General features: G+C 40.2%; 1 protein-coding gene and 1 long non-coding RNA gene across 3 annotated transcripts in view; one reads left to right on the top strand and one right to left on the bottom strand.

Annotated features, from left to right (window-relative positions):
* Positions 1-156: 156 nt before the first annotated feature.
* Positions 157-23,484, bottom strand: part of Tbc1d23 (TBC1 domain family member 23) — a 56,320-nt gene continuing 32,992 nt past the window's right edge. The window contains exons 9-19 of one of the 2 annotated variants that reach the window (XM_059276803.1): positions 23,029-23,151; positions 21,652-21,744; positions 18,001-18,171; positions 14,991-15,033; positions 13,388-13,494; positions 11,329-11,468; positions 9,957-10,001; positions 6,747-6,835; positions 3,097-3,232; positions 1,836-2,030; positions 157-314 (exon numbers count right to left, since the gene is read on the bottom strand). In XM_059276803.1, the coding sequence (XP_059132786.1) occupies positions 233-314; positions 1,836-2,030; positions 3,097-3,232; positions 6,747-6,835; positions 9,957-10,001; positions 11,329-11,468; positions 13,388-13,494; positions 14,991-15,033; positions 18,001-18,171; positions 21,652-21,744; positions 23,029-23,151 (1,224 nt within the window). In that variant the 3' untranslated portion in view covers positions 157-232. The remainder of the gene's footprint in view (positions 315-1,835; positions 2,031-3,096; positions 3,233-6,746; positions 6,836-9,956; positions 10,002-11,328; positions 11,469-13,387; positions 13,495-14,990; positions 15,034-18,000; positions 18,172-21,651; positions 21,745-23,028; positions 23,152-23,484) is intronic. The other variant, XM_059276804.1, reaches the window with a different exon arrangement.
* LOC131922125 (uncharacterized) lies at positions 21,514-23,250 on the top strand. The gene is made up of 2 exons (XR_009382218.1): positions 21,514-21,654; positions 23,038-23,250. It is a non-coding gene; the product is annotated as an uncharacterized LOC131922125 (long non-coding RNA).

The raw sequence follows: 23,484 nt of genomic DNA, 5'->3' as shown, positions 1-23,484 counted from the left end.
GTCATTTAATAACTGGCCTTTATAATAAATCATTTTATAAAACCAAAGATGCAAAAGAAATGTTTAAAAAAGTGTACCCATCCCGAGATTGATTACAATAATTTGCACTTAGACCCTCTACTCAGGCACCCTCATGAGCAAATGAAAGGTCTCTGGTTAGTACTGAGTCAGGAAATATATTTTCATGTTTCTCTTGGTTGCCATAATTTCACTTAAATAACTTTCTTTTACATTAACTTTCCAAAGCATCCAACACTTTCATGATCTGCTGTTTTATGGCTCTGGTAGCATCTCCTGCATTTGGAATCAAATACCTATCGGAGAAAAAAATACAGATGCGTATTAATTAATACAGCACTTCTCCTTCAGGGTTCTACTAAGATGTCACCTCTAACTAGAAACTTTCCTTGACCAATGAAGCTAGCAGAAATGCCCTCCTGTGTACTCCCACAAACTTACCCCAATAGACAATCAAAACATTACTTGAAAATCTAAAAGTCAAAGTGATGGGACTTTTCATATAATACACAGCTAAGATTCTCTGAACTACCAATAAGTGTGTATAATATCCAAATAAAACACAGGTAAAAGATTATACTTGCTGTAGTGGTTTGAAAGAAAATGGTCCCCAAAGAGAGTGGCACTGTTGGGAGGTGAGGCCTTGTTGGAGAAGTGTGTCACTATGGGGGTGGGCTTTGAGGACTCCTATGCTTAAGCTACTCCCAATGCCACAGTTTACTCCCTGTTGCCTGAGGATCATGATGTAGAACTCCCAGCTCCTTCTCCAGCACCATTTCTGCCTGCATGCTGCCATGTCCTGCCATGATGATAATGAACTAAACCTCTGAAACTATAAGCTACCCAATTAAATGTTTTCCTTATAAGAGTTGCCGTGGTCATGGTGTCTCTTCACAGCAATAGAAGCCCTAAGACACATGCTGTCTAGAACAGATGTAATTCAATCGGCTACAGTTATAATTTTGTTTCAGCATCCAATTCCAAAGACAATGACAACTCTAGAACTTGCTAGTTTGACCTTAAGCAAAACATTAAGTTGTCTAAAACAGATTCAAACCACCCTCCACTTACGACGTTTTGATGATAGAAAATAAAATACAAATTTAGCATTCTAAGACAAATTTAGTTCACTGAAAAGTCAGCATTTAGTATAGCACTTGTATAATTCTTTTCCTAAAAAAAGTTCACTTGTGTATGTGCATGTGTGTATACAAACATGGGCAGGCATGCACACATGCATGTGTGAATCTGTGTAGGTCTGTGTACACAGAGAGCAGAAGAGGGTGCTGGATGTCTTGCAGGTGGAGGTACAGCATCTGTGAGCCACTGGACATGCTTCTAGGTGCTGGGAACTGAGCTCCTAGAGGCCTCAAGCACAGAGCAGGGTCTCTACTGTTGCAGCAAGTCTTACTGCTTTGTTTATTTTGATGTTACACTGATTTGGTGTGGAGGGTGCTCATAGAGTGTGAAGTGGAGGTCAGGAGAGTTGGGTCTCCTTCTACCATGTGGATCCCAGGGACTGAACTCGGGTTGTCAGGCTTGGTGACAAGTGCCTTTATCTGCTTAGCCATCTCTCGTAACCTCTAGATAATTCCTGATGATCCCGGTGTCAAGAAGTTTATGAAATTTGCTACAGCATTTCTGAACTCATGCATCAGTGTTGAAGGCACCTATGACCAAGTATCAGGAAGAGGGTGACAAAGGCACCGTCACTGGAGGGGAGAGCTTCACGGTCCTATTCCAACACCCACTCACCAAAATCAAGAAGCAACTGGTTAATGATTTGCATTCATTCAGACAATATAAAAACATCTTACCTTTCAATAGCCAAGATTTCTATCCCAGAAGCACTGCTGTTTCCATATTTGAAGGTAATCAGCTCGGGATGTTTTTTTTTGGACGTAATTTTAACTACAGAATTTAGTGCTTGTCGAGACTGGATGTAAGCCAGTCCTTTCCGAGAAAGAATCTCCCTTAAGCAGTACATATGTGTTGCAGTTACCAGCAGGTGACTTGAAAGAAAGAAGTTTAAATGAATGGGATTCAAAGCAGACATGTTACTTCAACAGCTCCAGTATGAGAAAATTCAACTTTAAAAGACATGACTTTTGAGTTAGCTATGAAGCTACTCTATAAACAAGCTACATATTTTTCTTTAATTTTATGCAAAATTGTTTTGGTAACAGATAATACCACAACTATTTAAGAGTTTTATAGTAAGAAGTCCAGTATAATATATAAATAATTTGTACCTCCAATGGACTATCCTGCCATTCTCAAAAGTTTTAACAGGATTCTCTACACTCAAAGTATTCTCTGCCTATACACCAAGGTCAATATCGAAGGCCACTACGCAATTGCTGGGTTTCCTTACATATTTTATAATATTCTGCAACTAAATCCTGAAGGCAAAATGGGCATAGATTAAACAACAACAGAAAACCCCCAAACTCTTATACCTTAGCTCATAACTTTTAAGACAACAATAAGATAAATTATCAGATGTGCCTAGCATATGAAACATTTTACAAGATAATTGGCCTAGACTCCTGAAGAGAACAGTTTGTGGGAGAGAGGTAAAGTTCAACCATACACTGGACGAGATGAGCATTGACAGACAATGCAGTATGGACCCAGAAGAGAAAGGAGATTACCCAAGTTAACTTGGGAATACTGAAAATTCCAGGGTCTCAGTGTTGGGCAATATTAATTTAATAACATTCAGGTGAAGTAATGACATTGGGCTATCTATGCTGAAGCATTTAGGGGGAAGTAGCACATGTATAAGCTCCTTCTGAAAGACCTGAGTCTGTGCTATGGTTATGGGGACCTGAAGGGATGCCAAAAGCTGGCATGTCCAGGAGAGGCATATCAAGGAGCTCAATATACTCAGTCAATGTTTTGTCTCAGAATTTTCAAAACACAAATTACTTAAGAACTTTAAAAAACTGAGACACTTAACACAAGTTGACAGTAGGAAATTATGTCATTTTGCACTTGAATAAAAGTCCCTTGCAATTACTTTTATATTAACTTCACCCAATTTGAGTTTACTTCTAAAGACATTTTCAAAAGTACCTGGGAAACATATGTCCACTTTCTTTGACTTCTTTACAGGGAAAATGATGCTTGGTGTCTGGCTTGTTTATCCAGGTCTGAATGTTTACCACTTCCTTTCTGTCATCATCCGACATTGAAGAACTGTCGATTTCATCTAGGAAGAAAGAAAAGCGTTAAACAGGGCATCAGCAACTCAAACACGTTTCTAAGCAATCTGACTTTTTGTCGGTGTGTGTTGAACTCATGAGAAAGAGAGGGGGAAAAAAGCCATCTAATCCTACTGGCTATGTTATGCAACAACAACTTTACGGTAAGAAGTCCAGTCAAGACTTGGGGTACATATTGAAGAGTTTTGATAAGGGTAACACAACTATGGTTCTACCCTGTCAGCAATAAGCATCTCTCTTGAGGCAAAGGAGGCCACGCCCTCCTTTGCCAGTTTCTGATTTTAAACAGAAAATAACACCTAATTCAACCTGCATTACATCAGGAAAATATTTTTCATGAGAAAACCCCTACAACATTCTCATTTTGTTTTTCTAATGTAAGAAAAAGGAATTACAGGTTCCTAGGGTTAACAGTTAGAAATGCTTCTCCCTTTGTACCTGTGTGTGTGTTCCTGTGAGTGCCCGTGTGTGTGTGCAAGCGCCTGTGGAGGTCAGATGATAACCTCTGGTGTCAATCTTCAGAAGCCAACTACTTTCTAAATTTTTGAATTTTTATATTTATTTCCTTATCATTAAACTATGTTAGTTTTATTTATGTGCACGTGTGTGTCAGTGTGTGCCATGTGTGGGGATGCCTGTAGGGGACAGAAGAGAACAAGCAGTTGTGAGCCACTGGACATGGTATTGGGAAATAGGCTCAGGCCCCCTGGAAAAGTGGCAAGTGCTCTTAACTGCTGAGCCATCTCTCCAACCTGGTTCATTTTATACATGTATGTGGGTGTGGGTGCTGGGTGTAGGTGCAGAGATTCTTTTGTAGGAATCAGGTCTATCCTTCCATTCTGTGGGTCCTGAACTCAAGTTACCATGCTTGGTAGCAAACATCTTTACCTGCCAACCCATCTGACCTCTCCCTTCCCCTTCACAATTACCTTTCTTTTTCCTTTTCTTTCTTTCCTCTTTCTTTCTTTCTTTTTTTCCTTTACTTATATTCTCGAGATAGAGTTTCTCTAGGTATCTCTGGCTGTCCTGGAACTCTCTCTGTAGACTAGGCTGGTCTTGAACTCAGAGGTCTGCCTGCCTCTTCCTCCCGAGTGCTAGGATTAAACTCAGGTGCCACCATGCCTGACACAACCACTGTGGGGCATCTACCCACTAACCCCACAGCTCCCCAGAGTTTTCATTGTGAGCAGCAGGAAATATTAGATAGAAGGATTTATATTACGGAGATAAACAGATAGAAAATAAAGGACAGCCTCGAGAGGCCCTGGAACCTTTTCCAACAGGCCCCGACTGTCTCTGCCCCAGGGTATTTATAGAGACGCCAAGGGGTGGAGCAAAAGATCTAACCCCCCAGCACAGCCAAGTGTAGACCATCTCAGACACCTGCACTCAGGCCCGTGGTCCTAATCATCCTCTATGCGGATCTGCTGGGTAAAGCCACGAGGAACCCGAAAATGGGCTCCCACAAACCACCTTTCTTTTGGAGATGGGATTTTCACTGGCCTGGCACTCAGTGAGCAGACCAGGCTGGCTGGCCAGTGGACAAATTCCAGGATCCATATGTCTGCATTCTGGCTGCTGGGATTACCAGCATGGACCACTGTGGTGACTAGTTTTATGACAACTTAACAGAGTAACTCTGAAAGAGAAAACCTCAACTGAGAAAATGCCCCAGTAGACGGGTCTAAGTAAGTGTGTGGTGAGTTTTCTTATTGATTGATGTGAGAAGGCCAGATCACTATATGCAGTGTCAGCCCTGGGCTGGTGGATCTGGGCGCTATAAGAAAGCAGGTTCAGCAAACCATGAAAAGCAAGCCAGTAAGCAGCATTCCTCCCTGGCTTCTGCTTCAGGTCCTGCCTCCAGGTTCTGTCCTTGAGTTCCTGCCCTCAGTGATGGAGATGACCTGAGAGCAGCAACATGAAACAAACGCTTCCCTCCAAGTTGCTTGGATCATGCCATTTCATCCCAGCAACGGAAACCCTAACTAAGCCACCACAGTAACCTTCTTAAGTGGCAGAGGGGACTGAACTCAGGTCCAAGCACTTTACTGACTGGGTTATCTCCCCAGTCCTTTCCCTCTGCTTTTTAATAACTAGTTCAAAATACAGACGATGCAAAAGAAAATGTCACGTGTCAATATTCCAGCTTAAGTAGTAGTAAAGCCCTCATGGTATCACTCCTTAATCAGAGTCCCTTTACTGACAAATACTGACCACCTCTGTGCGAACAGTTCTACACGTGTCTTTTCTGTCATCAATTTGCTCGTCTTAACAATGTGGGAGTGTTTTGCAGTTCCCATGAGGGAGGCAATGTAATTACATCCATTCTCCTGTGCCTTTCCTCTTCTCCCAAGACTGCTGCATGTATGCACACTGGCACATGTGGTCCTGGTTTCCTTGTTTTGCTGTGGCCAGTTTCCATATCATAAATATGTGTGTGTGCAGGGAAGTGTTAGACCACAATCTACTCGTCCACCCGCCTCCACTCTGGCTCATGAAGGAAGCTGAGACAATCAGAAGGACAAATGCATAGCAACAGGAAGATGGAAAGGGACCACGAAAGGACAAATAACTAGAAATGCATGTACTTCAATGCAAGTTTTTTAGCAGTCAATTCTGTGACAGTTATAGAAACATCAAGTATGTTTCTCTTTAGCAATCTTACTGCTAAGAGTTAACTCTCTAGATATACTTTCAAAGTTCATCTTGATATATGTAAAAAATTTAGCCATTTAAAACTGACAGAAATCAGAAAACTACTAGAGTTGAATCCTGAACTAGGCAAGCAGGTGATTATACATGATGAAGAGAATAAACAGATAAGATGAGGTAAACATCAGGTATTATACTAAGTGGAAAGGACGATGGCATTTAGTAGTCTTTCCCTCATTTTTGTACACATTAACATAGCTTTTTCTAACTCAATGTACACATTAACTATGGTTACTTAATCACATAATTGAGGCTGTGGAATTATAAGTAAAACTGATAAACTGAATTTTTAAACACAAAGACAATCCTAGGTGAGGTAACTCTTCCTGGTACCACAGTGCCATCTAGTGGCCTTGTAGGACCTTTGCAACTTCCTCCATTCCCCCAGATCTCAGGCTCCAGGAGGACGGGTGGGTGTACAAAGGGTTAAATACAACTGCCACAAACTGCCTCTTAGCTGAAGACTCCGGTTAGTGGAGACCTATGTAAAACTTCTGCTTAGATTTTTAGTAGGCACAATTCAAGAATTCTAAAAACAAAGCATTACATTACATTTCATAGCAGTACCAAAATCACAGTTATGAGGTAGCAATGAAAACAATTTTATGGTTGGGGTCACCACGACATGAGGAATTGTGTTAAAGGGTCAGAGTATTAGGAAGGGTGAGAGCCGCTGCCCTCGACTTCCTGCTACAGTAGTTTGTTGTGTGAAGCGTCTGTGTTCTAGTCCCAGGATGACTGCCACACGGGGATGTGTAAAAGAGCCTGCACATTAGTGTATTACTCAACCTGTGTCGTACTCCTCTTCATCCCCAATGCTGAACACGGGCTTTACTCCACGGTAAGGCTTGCCCACTCGGTCGCTGCTGCTCACATGCCTGTATTCAAACAAGTTAAGGAAAGAAACACCACTAAGAAGGAATCAAAGAGTTTTAACTATTCAAACAAAATAGTTTTGCCCTTCACAGACCACCCATAGCTTCAGGACAACTATTCTAAGAAAAATGAAAGAAGATAAATTATGTGGGCGAAAAAGCATTATGTCTAGCCAAGTTAAACAATTTCAATGCTCCTATTTAATCCAGTTGTTAGATGCTTCAGTGTCTGAGGAAGTTACCCTCTATGCTGTCCCTTCATTTGTAAAATAATAATAACAAAAGATTCTGCCCTTCAGGATTACTGTGAAAATTAACAAGCTATCCCTCTCCTTTCAAAGCTCTTAGAACAATCCCTGTCTACAGTGGGTGATATGTACACATTTACTGCACCAAGAACCCAGCAGGAAGGCTCGAGGCTCCTTTGGAAGCTGCAAGTTTCTCAGTTTTCCCTCTCTGTTTCCATCACTGCTGCTTCTGTTCTAGTCCATACCAAGATTCTACTTCTTTTGCATAAATTAAAATGTTTCCGTAAAATACTACATAGTTATGGGAAATTGTTTTCTTTGTAAAAGAACTACCCACTACCAAAAAGACTAGAAGTGTTCTTTCTTCATCTACCATGAAAACACTCAATCTTCTGTTTTTCAAGACTCTTAATCTGGGGAGACAGGGTTTCTCTGTGTAGCTTTGTGCCTTTCCTGGAACTCACTTTTAAATCAAGCCTCCTCAAAGCAAGCAAGCAAGCAAACACTAATTGAGTTTAGTATGACAGATCCTCTTAGAATTACAAGTTAGGTTAACCTGTACTTAAAATTTTATTGATTTAAAAGTCAAAATTTTGTTAAAACATTTATTATTATTATTATTATTATTATTATTATTATTATTATTATTATTATTGGTTTTGCCTGCATGTATGTCTGTATAAGGATGTCAGATCCCCTAGAACTGAAGTTACAGACAGTTGTGAGCTGCCATGTGGGTGCTGGGAATTGAACCTGGATCCTCTGGAAGAGCAGCCAGTGCTCTTAATTGCTCCAGCTAGTTGAAACATTTCTAATGTAAAATTATCCTGTAAGCTATCAAACTTGATAGGAGGTGTCAAGAGTTTAGACCTGGAACGTCCCCCAGAGAAGCAGGTGGTAAAGCTTATTCCCAGTGTGGAGCTCTTTGGAAGGTGGCAGAAACGACAAGCTATTTCCAAGCTAAGTTTCTGGGATTAAACTCAGGTTCTCATGCTTGCAAGGCAAACATTTTGCTGATTAAGCTCCTTACCCTACAGTGAAAAGTTTGTATGAACAAGAATAATAAAGATTTCTGTGACATTTCCTTAAATTCCCACAAGTGTAATGAAATCCAATGGAGTTTTTTATTTACACTGGTTTGTTTGGGCTATTTTTTAAAGGTAGTATATTGATATTTTTATCAGAAATAAGATACATCTACAGAAATAGTTTGGACAAAAATTAACTTGCTGAGCTCAGAAATAAACTTGATTCATTCAAATTGCTAATTGAATTGCGCTTTCAAAACAAATACACCTGTACATGGACCACAAAAGATTCAAGTAAAAGTAAAAATTAAGATTCTGGGGAAAAACAAATTTAAACTGCCCAAGAAGCCAACTCAGTGGTCTTATAGAAGGATGATTCATAAATAGATGATAATTCCCAATAGAACAATTTTCCTTAAAATAGCCTAAGGTAAAATTAAATAGTTCTCCTGTAATTGCCTTGTGTAGGAACAGTCAAATATTCAAGTTATTCAAGTGTTATTTTTAAAATGCTTTTTCCAATTACTGAAAATATTGAAATGATGAGACAGTAAACCCACAATGGCTTACTTTCTACCCAGACTCTTCACAAATTCTCTCTTAGTATTTGTTGTGAGTTCACAGACTTGTATGTGTCACGGAGTGTAAGCGGAGGGCAGAGGACAATTCGTGGCAGTTGGGTCTCTCCTTCCACCACGTGGGTCCTGGGATCAAACTCAGGGAGTCAGCCTTGGCAACAAGTATCTTTATGTGCTCAGCCACCTTACTAGCCTTACACTTTCTTTTGTAAATGTTCAGTTATTGCTATATTAATATCCTATTGTTATTTATATTAATATTTAAACCGAAGAAAATTCTGCAAGAATGAAAATTATAATGCAGCATAAAGTTATTAAGTTGGTAGTGCTCATTTGCTTAACATAATTTAAAGACTCCAATCGCCAACTGCCATCTTACTGGGGAGAGAGAAGGAAACAGCTTAGACAGTAAAATGTCTCCCACGGTCTCCTTCAGGGAAAATCCAAATGCAGAACCCTAGAACTACAGTTCTTTCAAACAGATTTATAGATGTTAATTCATCAACCTAAATGCATATATCCCATTAAGAAAAATCAGAAAATACACATTTACATAAAGCACATGAGTTAAAACTTGATGCCAAGGATGTGGCTCACTGGTAAAGAACATGCATCAGCATGTTCTAGACCCTTGGTTTAACTCCAGCATCAGGTTTTGGACCATGAACTGTTTCTAAATTTAGGTGCTGTAGTTTTATGTAAGGGCAGGAGAGAATGGTAAATTATTGATACACTAATGTTCTGATAACTCCTGGCTCCATGGATATTGTCCTGTTTTCCTTTCCCTGCTTCAGAATAAAAACTGCAAAACTTATAAAGTCCTTGGGTTTGAGCAAGTTTGATTTTCATCTGAGGAATGGGAGATGGAGACATGCAAGGGAAAAAAATCAAGCACAAAGCAAAACGGAAAGCACAATGTCAGAGTGGTACACTGCCATAATCATACTGAAAAGGTTAGCTTTAGAAAGAGCAGCATGAGCTGGGCGGTGGTGGCACACGCCTTTAATACCAGCACTCGGGAGGCAGAATCAGGAGGATCTCTGTGAGATTGAGGCCAGCCTGGACTACAGAGCGAGATCCAGGACAGGCACCAAAACTACACAGAGAAACCCTGTCTCGAAAAAACAAAACAACAACAACAACAACAAAAAAAAAAAGAGCAGCATGAAACTTTAGCCCAGTCAGCACAAGGTTCACAGACAGCAGGGGCATGCTAGAGGAAACTGATAGATGGGATGGATCAGTTGGGCTGCTCTACTCATTCGCTTACCGCTCTGTACATGATCTGTCTGGCCAAGGAAGATTGAAAGACATTCTATAGCAAATCAAGGCAGAGGACAGAACAAAATGATTATAAAAAAAACGCAGCAACTTTAGAAAATACATAATAAAATCAATTTCTCAACCCAGCACAGACATTATAAAGAAAATATTTCAATCATCTCAAGCACAAAGGGAAATGAAGAGAAGCCAGTTTTATATGATACTTTACCAGACAACAGTCTTTTCAACTTATAGCTATCATTTGTCAATCTTAAAGAAACTAGTGCCCTTTAAAAGAAAAATTTTAATGTTCATACACAAAATGTAGCAGCAAGACTGGGGACTCAGAAGCACTAACTGAGAGCTTGGCTTTTGAGAGCAGATGTAACTTTATTGAGCAGGCAAATCTTTCAGGCTTGATCAATACTTTAATACTGGCTATTTTAGATGAGGCACAAATTCTGGATTAGTGAAGACAACTCCTCATGACCTTTGTACTTACTAAAGACTCTTGTATGCGACGTGCACTCTACTGAAAGGGGCATTCAGTTCCTAACATCAGAGTCTCAACTTTCCCCATACTTGCATGGAAGACAGGAGAGGAAATCAAATGCTAACTCATGCTCATGCTCAGGCTTGCCCAGAAACAAATCCCACATTTGAATTAGAAAGAATCTTTCGGCTTTTGCACTGTGACATGGCATCGTCTACGAAGTTCACACTTGAGAACTGTGTAATCAAGTTACACACATCACAAAAGTATCCCATAATGTTTTAAGTTTGGCCACACTCACAGCTATCCTGGGCTGCAGAATGTGCACCCGTGAATTAGACTACCACACACAAAAGCGTATCCTATACTCAGAACAAACAGCAAAACAAATATCTTCCAATGGGCTTGTCTGTTGCTCATCATGTCCCCTTTTTAATTCATGAAAAAATGGACTTCATTCATATTTTTAAACAAATTCCTACAGAGACCTGAACTTAGTAAAGCAGGATTCCACTGTATTAAGCATGACCAAATTATCTAGGTTTTAAATTCCTGGAGCAGAAGTTCCTGTTGTGAACTAACTGTCCGGTGGCATTTGGAGAGCAGCTGCTCCATGAACTATTAACCATGAACACAGGGACACGGGGACTATTTTAATGAAGGGAATGAAGGAAAAACCCGGATGCCTCTTCCTCTGAACACTGGGAAAGGGATCTATAGAGAGAACACAAGCAGTAAGCTCAGCCCTGCAGTTAGGATGAAATCAAATCTGACAGAAAATGTATGGTCCTGTTCTACACTACTTTCAACCAAGTTCAGTCACTGTGAGACACATCTCTTCAGTTTTAAGTATCCACCATAAGTCCATACTGTATAAGAGACTCACCGGTCCACAGGAGTTGATGTATTCTCAATAAAACTGATGACCTTCTCCCTGACATTAACAGATTTCGTCTTTAGAGCCACAGTCATTTTATTTACAAGGGACTTCATTCCTCTATCGTTTGAGCCATTACAAGATTCACCCTGAAAAACAAGAACATCGATGAACCACTCTCTAGGCAATTAACACATATATGACTGTTAAAGATTATCTACACTGTAGACAGAATTGTATCCCCACCAAATTCATGCTGAAGTACTAAAATCCAGTGCATCTCAGAAAGCCACTGTATTTGGACAAAGGGCCTTTAGAGAAATAATTAGGATTAAATTAGGTCAGGGTAGGTTCAATTCTATCTATTAGGGGAGAGTGTACATTTGGCCTTTCCTCTACACACATTCCCATGTCTCCTCTTCTGTGAAGAGTGGGTTAGAGGCTGGGGAGAAGACTCAGTCGGTCAAGTGTTCACCATGCAAGCAGGACGATCTGCTTTAGATCCCAGCCCCTTGTGAAACTGAGGCACAGCAGTATACATCTACAACCCCAGAACTGCGCTAGGGAGGGACAGGGACCATAGGACAGTACCTGACATTGGCCATCCAATCTACCTGAACTGGTAAGCCCCAGGTCCATTAAGAGGCCTGTCTCAAAAATAATAAGGTGACTGAGAAAGACAGATGTCAACCTCTGGCCTACATGAGTGCACAGACATGAAGCTGTGTTTGTAACAGAAAAAGGTGGAAAGCAATATAAGTACTTAGCAACAGGGTATTAACTAAATAAATTAAAACACACACAATGGACTATTATTTAGTTCTTGTATACCTAGAGGATCAAGGTAAAAAGAAATCCTCAGAGAAGCCTTGTCTGCCAATGTGACAATGATCTGTTTTGATCACATGGCAGAAAATAAGCCTCCACACATCTACAGTGCATCACTATGCACATTCCTGTCACCTAGTCCTCAGGCCCTCCTTACGGGAACAGTCTGTTATCACTGTATTGCACAGGTAGAGAAACCACAGCTCAAAGGTCTTACTGGAAATCAGAAAAAGGGGAAGCTGTGTTGCGGAATATTTGTTTAATTCTGTAAAGATGTGTGGCTGTTTTACCTTGCCTGCTTAAGGCACCTGGTTAGTCTAACAACAAGCTGAACTGCCAGTAGTGAGGGATGAGGTATAGGCAGAACTCCCAGGCAGGGAGAGTAAGTAGGAGGAGGAATTTAGGCTCAAGAGAAAGCAAAAGAAATGCCAGGGAGACACCAGGGGCCAGCCAGGAGACACGGAGGAAGCAGGGAAGTAAGACATACAGAATGAAAGAAAGGTAAAAAGCCCCAAGGCCAAACGTAGATGAACAGGAACAGGTTAGATTAAGTTAAAAGAGCTAGAGGGACAGGCCTAAGCTAAGGCCACACACTCACAATTAATAAGAAGTCTCTGTGTCTTAATTTAGGAGCTGTTTGGCAGCCCAAGAAAATTCCAACTACCAATTTGTACAGATGAATTCTGGACCCAAGAATGGCAGAGACCCAAGTCCAAATGAGTAAATGTGTTCCTGTACATTACTTTTGTCTCTGTTTTACAGAATAAACACTATAAATGACACTTAATAAACATTGTTTATTAAGAAAACAATGTAATGACATCTAATTCAACTGACAAGACTTTTTGCCCAGGTATTTCCAAAGCAAAACACATGTACTTACCCCCTATAACAAAAACTCACATAATTCACATCACAATAACTAACCATCAAATATATTAAGCAGGCCAACTTTTTACTTTCTCTACCTGGACCATTCACGCATGGAAACAGACTGAAGTCTTTCTTAATCATGTAAGCTCACAGTGAGGAAGGATACAGGAACACTATGCAGGAGATGTGGACAGAGTCTAGTATTCTGCCAGCCCAGACAAAATGAGCTCACTGAAGAGAGCTCCAGCCAGTTCATCACTTCATTAACCTCACAATAGTAAGTCCTCATTGTGTACTAAATCTCTGCTGTTGTGCTGGAGTTTGAGAGTCAAGCACCTTTTCTGGAAACTGATCCACATGTACTCACATCAACAGAACTGATGCTGCTCCTTGAGCCTGAGGTACTAGCAATCCAATGGCCATATCCACTTTCTGGTCCCTCCACATTAATGTCGGCCAGGTGCTGCTGCAGGGCTTATGACAAACAAGACAGACAAAGCAAAAGCTGAGACTCTGGAAAGATGGAAGTATAATAACACAGCACAGGGAAATGAAGAACCATCCAAGGACATAATCGACAAATGTGCTGTCCTGCACCCTCACTAAGAACTCCAGGCCACAGGCAACCTTCCTCTCCAGCTGTCTAAAGTCCTCTGCCATCCCGAGAGTGAAGATTAGGAAGCTTTTGTCTCCTCCTTACAAAGCAATCTTTCAAGTACTAACAGATATATGTGCAGAACTCAACAGAATGAAGAATTAATAGAAGACCTAAGAGACATCAATCCATTTTCCCATAATAATGTAGACTTAGGCAGTAATGGTCAGACAAAGATTAATGCAGGGGGGAAAAAACCTTTAAAAGGCTTTCTAAACTCTAGACTAAAACTCCAGCACTCAGGAATCTGAAGAAGGGAGAAAATGAGTCTGGGTCACACGGAGTACCTGGGATAGGTAACAAGTTCCAGGCCAGCTTAGGCTGGAAAGGACAGCAAGAACACTCGAGAATTATATGACTTGTAACCAACTTTTGTACTGTGTTATGAGGATTTCTAGTAACAGTAGGTAATGCATCAATATTTGTTTACCAGTATCTTTTTTTTTTTTTTTTTTGAGACAGGGTCTCACTATGTAGTCCTGGCTAGCCTCAAACTCACGGAGATCCACCTGCCTCTGACTTCTGAGTGCTGCACTTAAATGTGTCCCACCTGGCAACAATGTATTTTAAAAAATTTTTTGAGACAGGGTCTCATTTGTCCCAAGCTGTTCCCAAATTTGCTAGGTAGCTGAGGATAACCTTGATCCTCCTATCTCTACCTCCAGAGAGCTGGGAAGTAAATCCAAGGGCCTTGTGCACGCTAGGAAAGCACTCCACAAAATAAGCTATAGCCCCAATTCTCACTTACACACACACACACACACACACACACACACACACACACACACACACACACACACGTACTCATGCACACACATCTTTGTTGTTGTGAATGGGAGGGATTTTGTTTATTTTGCTATTTATTTGTTTGTTTATTTATTGGAGATGGGGTTTCGCTATATAGTTCAGGCTGGCCTGGAACTTCCTATGTAGCACAGTCAATTGGCCCTCAAACTCCTGGTCCACTTAAAGGCTGAGGCAAAAGGATCAGGAGCTCAGAGGGAAAATGCTTGCCTTGCATGCATGAGGCCCTGGGTTCAATCCCAAGCACCTTGTGAAATAAAAACAAAAAGGTTTGAAACCGAAGCTAAGTAAGCACATTCATGTATCTAAATGGTCTGTATTCACTCATTTCAATCGCCTGTGTCATTTGTTGTCTATGTACGCTCTACTTGCCTTCTCTTTTCTGAAACTACGCAATGACTGGAGACAGAAGATACACAATAACTAGTTTATAATTCTAAATCAGCGCTACTGATAATCACTGTAGTCTTTGTCTGAAAAGTAGAAGCAAAATTAATACATTAAGGCTTACCCATAAATCCTCCACTGGCAATACTAACATATTCTTTGTTTTTCTGTAATAAAAGACAAAATGTAAATTATTACAAACTGCAGCTTAGTTAAAGCTCCGGATAGTCCTAAAGTCCTAAAATATATAGTTAGATCTTACATTTCTAGCATGTCTCTTTCCTTGACAGTCTAGACTTCAGCACAGAGTAACATGTCTGGATCTGGCATGTTGTAGGAGTTGGTGCTTGAGCAAAAGAGAGGGGACAGCTTCATGGCCATTAAGACTGTGTGTGGTGTTATTTGTGTTACAGTCTCCACAGTACAAGGGTCAAACAAAACGGAATGAAATGACATTTCAGAATGTCATCAAAGTAGGATTTTAAAGTTTGAAATCTTTTGTGTCCTTTACTAAAAGGTAATATAAAAATATTATAGCTGGTTATAAAAAGGGAAATGACGGAATTACCATTTTGCAAACTACTAAAAACTTGTAAACATTAGATGTGTTGCTTTCCAGGCTAAGTCCTCAAGGTTGCAAAGCTGAGACAGCCTGGGCTACATAAAAGGGAAGAAACAAAACAACCACCAAAAAACCTAAGGCTAAAAAGATGACTCAGCAGGTAAAGGCACTCGCCACCAAGCCTGACAGCCTGAGTCTGACCTCCAGAACCCACACGGTAGGAGGAGAACAGGATCTCACGAGCCGTGCTCTGCTCCACGTATGCAATATGTCATGCGTGCATGTGCAAACTGGTGCAATATGTCATGCGTGCATGTGTACACTGGTGCAATATGCCGTGTGTGTATGTGCACACTGGTGCACATACAAAGAAATGAACTAAAATGTCACATTTTCTAATTCAAAAACAAAAGGAAAAATACATAATGGATCTAAGTGATGGCAAAACAAAGCAGAGATGGAGAAAGAAACACCAGGTGAACATAAGTAGAAAACTAGTAGTAGGAAAACTACAAAGACAAATTTTTTTGGGTTGTTTCAACAAATACATGCAAGGATACAATTAAAAACTGGAAGCCCATAAATTAAAAACATAACAATGCCATGATTTAAAACCCATAAAAAGCAAGAAAATGAGAATAGTATTTTTTGTATTAAAGTATGACAGTATGATTATGTTATAAAGATTTTATCACAGTCTGTTCCTCCACTTTAAAAAAAATTAGCTGGTTTTGATGGAACACATCTTTAATCCCAAGCACTTGGAAGGCAAAGGCAGATGGATATCTGTGAGTTTGTGGCCAGCCTGATCTACACAGTGAGTTCAGAACAGCCAGAGCTAGGTAGAGAAAACCTGACTCAAAAAACAAAACAAAACAACCACCACCACCAACAACAACAAAACATTTAAAGATTAAAAAAAAACAAAAACCTTATATTTATTTGTGTAGGTATATGCACATGAGTGCGGTTGCCTGCAAAGACATCAGGTCCCCTGGAACTGGAATTACAGAAAGATGCAAGTTGTCTTTAGTGGATGCTGGGAACCAAACTGCTAGCCAACTCTTTAGTCCCCTACTTATCTATTTTTATTTATCTTCATTTTGTGTGTGTGCATGTGTGTTGGGGCATACAAACACATGTGTGGTGTGTGCATGTGTAGACAAAAGCCAGAAATCAATGGTAGGTCTTCCTCATGAGCTTGCAATCTTTTTTGAGACAAGGTCATTCATTGAACCATTCTGGGATTATAGGTGCACACCACCACACCAGACTTTTTATGTGGGTGGTGGGGATTGAACTCAGGACCTCAAGACTCTGTTGCAAGCACCGTACTAAGCCATCTCCCCAGGCCCCCAATTCTTCTACCTTGCAATTTCTTTGAAAGTTTTGTGATGAAAATTAGGGGGAAGGAATTCTAAAACTCCATCAAGAATTTAAATAATAAACGACAAAGTTCATAATAGCCCAAACTCCTGCCATATGATATCCCTTACAGCATAGTTTATACTGGAACATTTTAAAATGGGCCACTTAGGTTTATGACTAAGGTGAGTCTGAACTCTGCACTCTCCCAAATAAACCTTAAGAATGTGTAAAGGCACTGAATAAACTCTCCGCCAAAGACCTTTGCTTCTCTGACGTTTTTCCCAAAGACTTAAGTGTTAGAAGAATTTTCTCAAACCAAGTTCCTCAGAAAATACGACAGAACTAGAAATGGATCAAGATGGAGTGGCTGTGGAGGAATAAGATCACTGTCTTCCTATGGGTGGACTTCAGGGTGGGACCGACCAGAAAAAGTACTGAACTAACAGCTGTTTTTATAAAAAAGAGCCATCAATGGCCGAGCCACCGAGGCAGAGGGTCAACTGCATAAAATCACAATGCACAGGAGCTGTGTTAAAGCTCCAGGGGGAAAATATGTCATGGGTATATATATATACACATACATATATACAATATATATAATCAAAACAAGTAAAATCATTCAAATAAATCAGATCTCTACTATTAAAAGTTCTAGAACATGAAGAGAGAAAGATGAACACAACAGAGTAATCTGGGGATACATTCTGGCACAGAGGAAGCCAGTATGTTAAGAAAACTCATCAACAAAACCATAGCACAGTTAGTTTCCTATTTGGAAAAAAAAAATCATGTCCTACATCACTTCTTACACACAAAATTGATTCCATATGGTTCATAACTTCAAAAATATCATATGAGCATATAACAAAAATATTGCAAAGAAGATATTTCTAATAAGATACCAAGTAAGCCGGGCGGTGGTGGCGCACGCCTTTAATCCCAGCACTCGGGAGGCAGAGCCAGGCGGATCTCTGTGAGTTCGAGGCCAGCCTGGACTACCAAGTGAGTTCCAGGAAAGGCACAAAGCTACACAGAGAAACCCTGTCTCGGAAAAAAAAAAAAAAAAAAAGATACCAAGTAAAGAAGCAGTTATAAAGAATATAGATAACTCCGGTAGAGTATACAAAAGCATACTCATTAGCTGTGGATTTCTTTAAGGTGTCGGCAACAACCAAGCCAGATGGGATAGTCTATGTCAGCGTACCTGTAAAAAGTGTGCCAGCACCATGTTCATATACATGTCTTCTTCCTCTCGGCCACTGCCCATAAAACAGAGGTGCTCCCCACCGGCAATGGAGCCAGACTCAAGGGACTGCTTCTGTGCTTCCAGCAAGGACTTCACTGACTGTGCAAACTCGGATGGATTCTGGAGCATCTAGACAATTGCAAAAATTTGAAATCTGGCAAACATACATTTGCAAACCTTGAAATATATTTCCAAGCACACTACCAACATTAAAACCAAGCATAAAAGGAATGGAAAATGAAAAGGCTTAGTTAGGTAAGTACAACTCCAGGGATAAAATAAAAGCTTCATATATATATTGGAGCAAAGGCTGAGGAAAAATACTGTTCAATTAGAGGGAAAAAATTGTTTCATAAATAACAAAGTCCAGCTACAGTAATCCTGAATCATAGTGGCTAAACAGGTTTAACTTCAAACAGAATAAGTAAAAACTACAGATCAAAACTGTAGGCAGAGTTTTCCTGTCCCGCAGCCGTTCAACCAGTAGCCGCTTCCCAAATAGCTGACTCAGAGACTTAATACAAATTATAAATGCTCAGCCAATAGCTCAGGCTTATTGCTAACTAGCTCTTAAATTTTAAGTTAACCCATATTCCTTATTTACACTCTGCCACATAGTGGTACCTTTATTAGCATGGCACATTCATCTCCTGCTCCCCCTGCTTCCGCCTGGCCACTCTTCTGACTCCACCCAAGATCAGCTTTGGACTACACACTGCTCAGGATAATTCCAAGGTGGCTAGCTGAAATGGTCCACTCTCATGTACTACTCCAGCCAGGACTTCAGACAAGTCCTTTACTTTCCCATTACTCAGAGACTGACAACAAATGATATAGCTAGCTCTCCCAGGGCTTGACCCTTGTTTTGGTTTTTTTCAGAGTCCCCTAGAGATGCTGTTGCCCCTTGGACAGCAGGAAGTAATTTTAGGAATACAACACCCACATTCCCAAGAGGTGGGGTGGATGGTTTTTGGTCTTTCACTGGGTTATGGATATTTGCCATTGTGTAGAGGGGTTAGTTACAAGTTGTTACTGGGTATGGTCAAAAAAAAGAGGGGGGGAGATAGATATGATAGGATAAAAAGGTAAATTATTGAATCTACTTCAAACTAAAAAAGCAACTATTAGTCTTAAATAATTTATATTGGTATGAATTTTTGTATATTGATACCAATTTAAGGTTATTTTTGTTATACTATATATATATTTCTACTTCTGTTTAAGGTATGTTTGTATATTGTTACAAATTTGAGGTTATTGTCCTTATACTGTACATCTGATTCTATTTTTGCTTAAGGCATTACTTATACAGCTCCTACCTATACAACTTGTTTAATTATGCAATGTGAAGTTAGTCCTTAAAAACTATTTAGGATAATAAAAAAATAAAGGCTAATAGTCACTCATAACTATCAAATATCATAACTATAGTCATGTTAGTTAGGTTTTCTAGGTATACAGAGATATATTTCAGATAGACAGGTAATCCTTAAACAATTCAAAGATCTATAGAATATGGCATTTAAAATGTTTTAATAACTTAGACTTTTCTCAACGTCTGCTCCTGGCAGCACTGATCTACTTCTAAAAAGGATGATGGACATTGAAGAAACTTCATATGGAGTTTGCTTTCTTTGTGGCAAATTTGTAGCCATTAGGGCAAGAAACTGCCCTTGCCTCGACTGTTGATAGTATGCTGTCCAAACTGGACAAGCAGAACACAAAGAAAGGTGACTGCCGAATTTTGCAAAGACAGAGTAAGACAGTCCTTCAAAATTTCCTGCTTCTGAAAAAAAGTCTGTCAGATATTCTAGGCCTGTAGGCCAAAGATAGATACCCCAATATTGCAGAGGAACCTTGGGGGACTGTCCAGGAAGTCAGCTGTTTCTGTCATTTCTCACATTTTTTGGAAGTCGCTTGCTTGCACTTCCTGCTTACACAGGTAATATTAATTCCTTCTCAGGTCTTTGATGGGGTTGAAGACTAGATAGACAGTTACAGTTACAGTTCTCCTGAATCTTGGCAAAAGGCATATTAAGTACAATATGTACAAGTGCTTATGGAGGCCAGAAGATGGGTCTGATCAGATCTCCTGGAACTGGACTTATAAGCAATTGTGAGCTGTCATGTGGGTGCTAGGAAACAAACTCAAGTCCTCTACAAGATCAACATGTGCTCTTAACCTCTTAGCCATCTCTCCAGCACCATAGGAAAAGAAACTTTAAAAAGAGAGACAAAAGGTGTTTGCACCTTACTTGTTTACCTCTATTTTCAGCCATCACTCTAGAAAACAAACAAAAAACCCATGATGATAATGCCCAAGAATGTGGCTGCTACAAAACACGCACAGATGAGGTCCACAGTACTTCGGATCTCTAAAGAGCAATGTCCATAGCCCTCAACCCACTAACTTTACTTCGAATAGTCTACTTCTTTACAGAACTATGTGAAAAACTACACAGAATATGTGTAATGTTTTCAACAGCAGCTTTGTTACACAAAACCTGAAAGTAATTCAAATGTACATTAATCGAGAACAAACTATGGTAGTATCTGTACCAGGGACCTTTATGAAACATTGAAGGAAATGTGTTTAAATGAAAGATCTCTAAGAAACTGTTAAGCAAAAATAAAGTGGCAAAAGAAGAAATATATACATATGTATTAAAGGTAAAGATTGAGCAAGCCGATGATAGAGCTTATTCAGAATATTTTTTAAAAGAATGTTAATTCATGAAAATGAAGGTATATATCAATCACGAGTAAATTTTAAGAACAAGCATGACAGAAATCAGAAGGAGAGGCACAGCGCTCATGCAGGGGACACCCACAGGCTAGCATGTCCTTTCTCACCCATAATGTCAGAATTCTGGGCCCTACCTTCATTTTCTGTCAGTTCCCCTCAATACCACCCAGCCCTGAAACACATGCTCTGGCCCCAGGGCCACCATCTCCAGACATGATGAGGAAGAGAATAGGAGGTGGTGGCGGTGGTAGCTGGGTGTGTGTGTGTGTGGGGGGGGGGGTCCTCCCTATTCCTATGTCTGCTCCTACCTCTGAGGCTCTACAACCTCAGAGTGGCTTACATGGTGCCAGTCTCAACAGTTCTAAGCACCTGTTATGACCATATTTATTTTACCCACTTCTCCAACAGAAATCACCCAAGGATAGTAACTTTAACAGGTAAGCACGTACATGTCAGCTACTACTGTGCCCACCTATCAGCTTTTTATATACATACTCATAAACTTTAAAAACAGCTTCCAGCAAAACCATCTAGGTGTCTTATCCAATTATGCTAAGAGCTCATATTTCTACAGTACTTACTAGATGCAAGGCACAATGCTAAGTGATCTACCCTTGAGATTGCTCACAGTGAGTGCAGAATTGACTGACATAACAATGGGAAGGAACAGTGAGCCACAGTTAACAGCTGTCACTATTTATGATGACACTGACCCCAGGAGAAAAGGGAACTCTAGCCCTACCCACAGACAGACTCTGCCTTAAGCAAAAGGAAAGCATCCTCATCAGGTCACGAAATCTGGTCACGAGCCAAAGAGGAAAGCACTGTCTCTTGTAGAACATCTGCCGTGCACTCGTACTAACCAGGTCTGAATCTAAGTGGAACGCTGTCGACAAATGTCCGGCATTATACTGTTCTGCAGGACGGCAGTCCACCACGAAGAACCGGACTCCTTCCTAAAAGGGAAACAACATTTGACATTCTGGAATTTGACATGAAGTTCACATCACATGACAGAACTGTGAAAAGAAACCAAAATATGGGGAACAAGTGTTTTGTAAACGGATCTCACAGGGAATTAGGAGGACCCAATTTGTATAGACACAAAAAAGTAACTTTTAGGATCTAAATACTTATGTCTGTTTTAAATAGTTAACACATATTTTTTTATGTATTGAGCTTGAAAGTCTCAATATGTAGCAAGAGTCTGGCAATTTGAGCTGAAATACTAAATATAGTGGAAATCAACACTTTTTATTATCTTAAACACAGTGCCAGATAAAATTATTTTCAGGCCGGGCGGTGGTGGCGCACGCCTTTAATCCCAGCACTCGGGAGGCAGAGCCAGGCGGATCTCTGTGAGTTCGAGACCAGCCTGGGCTACCAAGTGAGTTCCAGGAAAGGCGCAAAGCTACACAGAGAAACCCTGTCTCAAAAAACCAAAAAAAAAAAAAAAAAAAATTATTTTCAGGTCCACAAATTTACCAGCAATCCAATTCAAAGAACTAAACATTTTTAAGTATATGGAGGAGCTAGGAGTCTTTTTAACCTGGACTTTATTTTCTTTTTGATGTTACTTATGCAAAGAAAAACGTGACTGTTTACAACAAGCCTAGACAAAGACAGAGCTACAGTAGGAAGTTGAACTTGATGTGCTATAAAAGCCCCATCTCCTCAGAGCTGAGCCTCTTCCAGGCATAGTCTTGGAAATACAGCACATAGTCCAGAGCTTAGCCATGGTACTGTTATTTCGGCACATACCCAGAAAGCTCACTCATTAAACTGACTCATATTTTTATGAAGAACACACTAGAACACCATGACATATTTTCATAACTCTCTTTGGTTTGCTTTATGGCATTAAACTATAATTCAGCAAGCTGTGTAACTGCCCAGGACTTAACTGTCAGAGGCTAAGTCCACCTTTTAAGTTCTTCACACAGTTCCATGTTCACTGGCTTTAATGACATGTGAAAAGGGAAACTGTTGTCAAGAGAGACGAGAATAATTGTTGGCAGTACAAATACACAAGCCACATGGACAGGAGACGGAGCATCCTTATCTCTAGGCAATGTGATGTAAATGAATTGTGTGGGAATGCTGATTATTTCTTGTCGGTAGCAGGTACTGAACCCAGGGCCTTGGTCATACAAAATCCGTGCTAACACTCAGCTGTAACTGCAGCCCCAGCTCTCTACATTTCCAGGGCACAGCTTCGGACGGGGCTTTCCTTGGCTTACCCTTTGCAGCTGGTTTGCTTGAAGGATCTCTGACACCGAAACAGCCAGACACAGAGCCTGGCTCAGATCTGCCTCTTCATCCTTGATTCCCAACAGTGTACTACCAAAGAGATGATGATTGTCCTACACAAAGAGAAAACGGTGAACATTACAAGGAAAATCAAAATGTTCTTCCTACAAGTATTTTCCATTAAACTATGATAAAATGTAAAATTGTTACCACCTTGAGTCTAACTGATTTTTTAAAACTTAGTAACACATAATCTCAAAGTTCACTCTGTGTGTGTGTATGTATGTGTATGTGTGTGTGTGTGTGTGTGTGTGTGTGTCATAAAGTCTCTGTCAGAATTCACACAAAATCAAAGACTAAGAAGAATCCTTCTACACAGTTCTATCCTAACACCTACATTAAACATTAACTGTTGGGGCTGAAGCAGTCAGTAGTAGAATAAGCTT

The sequence above is a fragment of the Peromyscus eremicus genome, chromosome 12, assembly GCF_949786415.1.
Source record: "Peromyscus eremicus chromosome 12, PerEre_H2_v1, whole genome shotgun sequence".
NCBI lineage: Eukaryota > Metazoa > Chordata > Mammalia > Rodentia > Cricetidae > Peromyscus > Peromyscus eremicus.
Note: the sequence above shows the minus strand (reverse complement) of the source record. Positions and strands in the feature narration are given on the sequence as shown.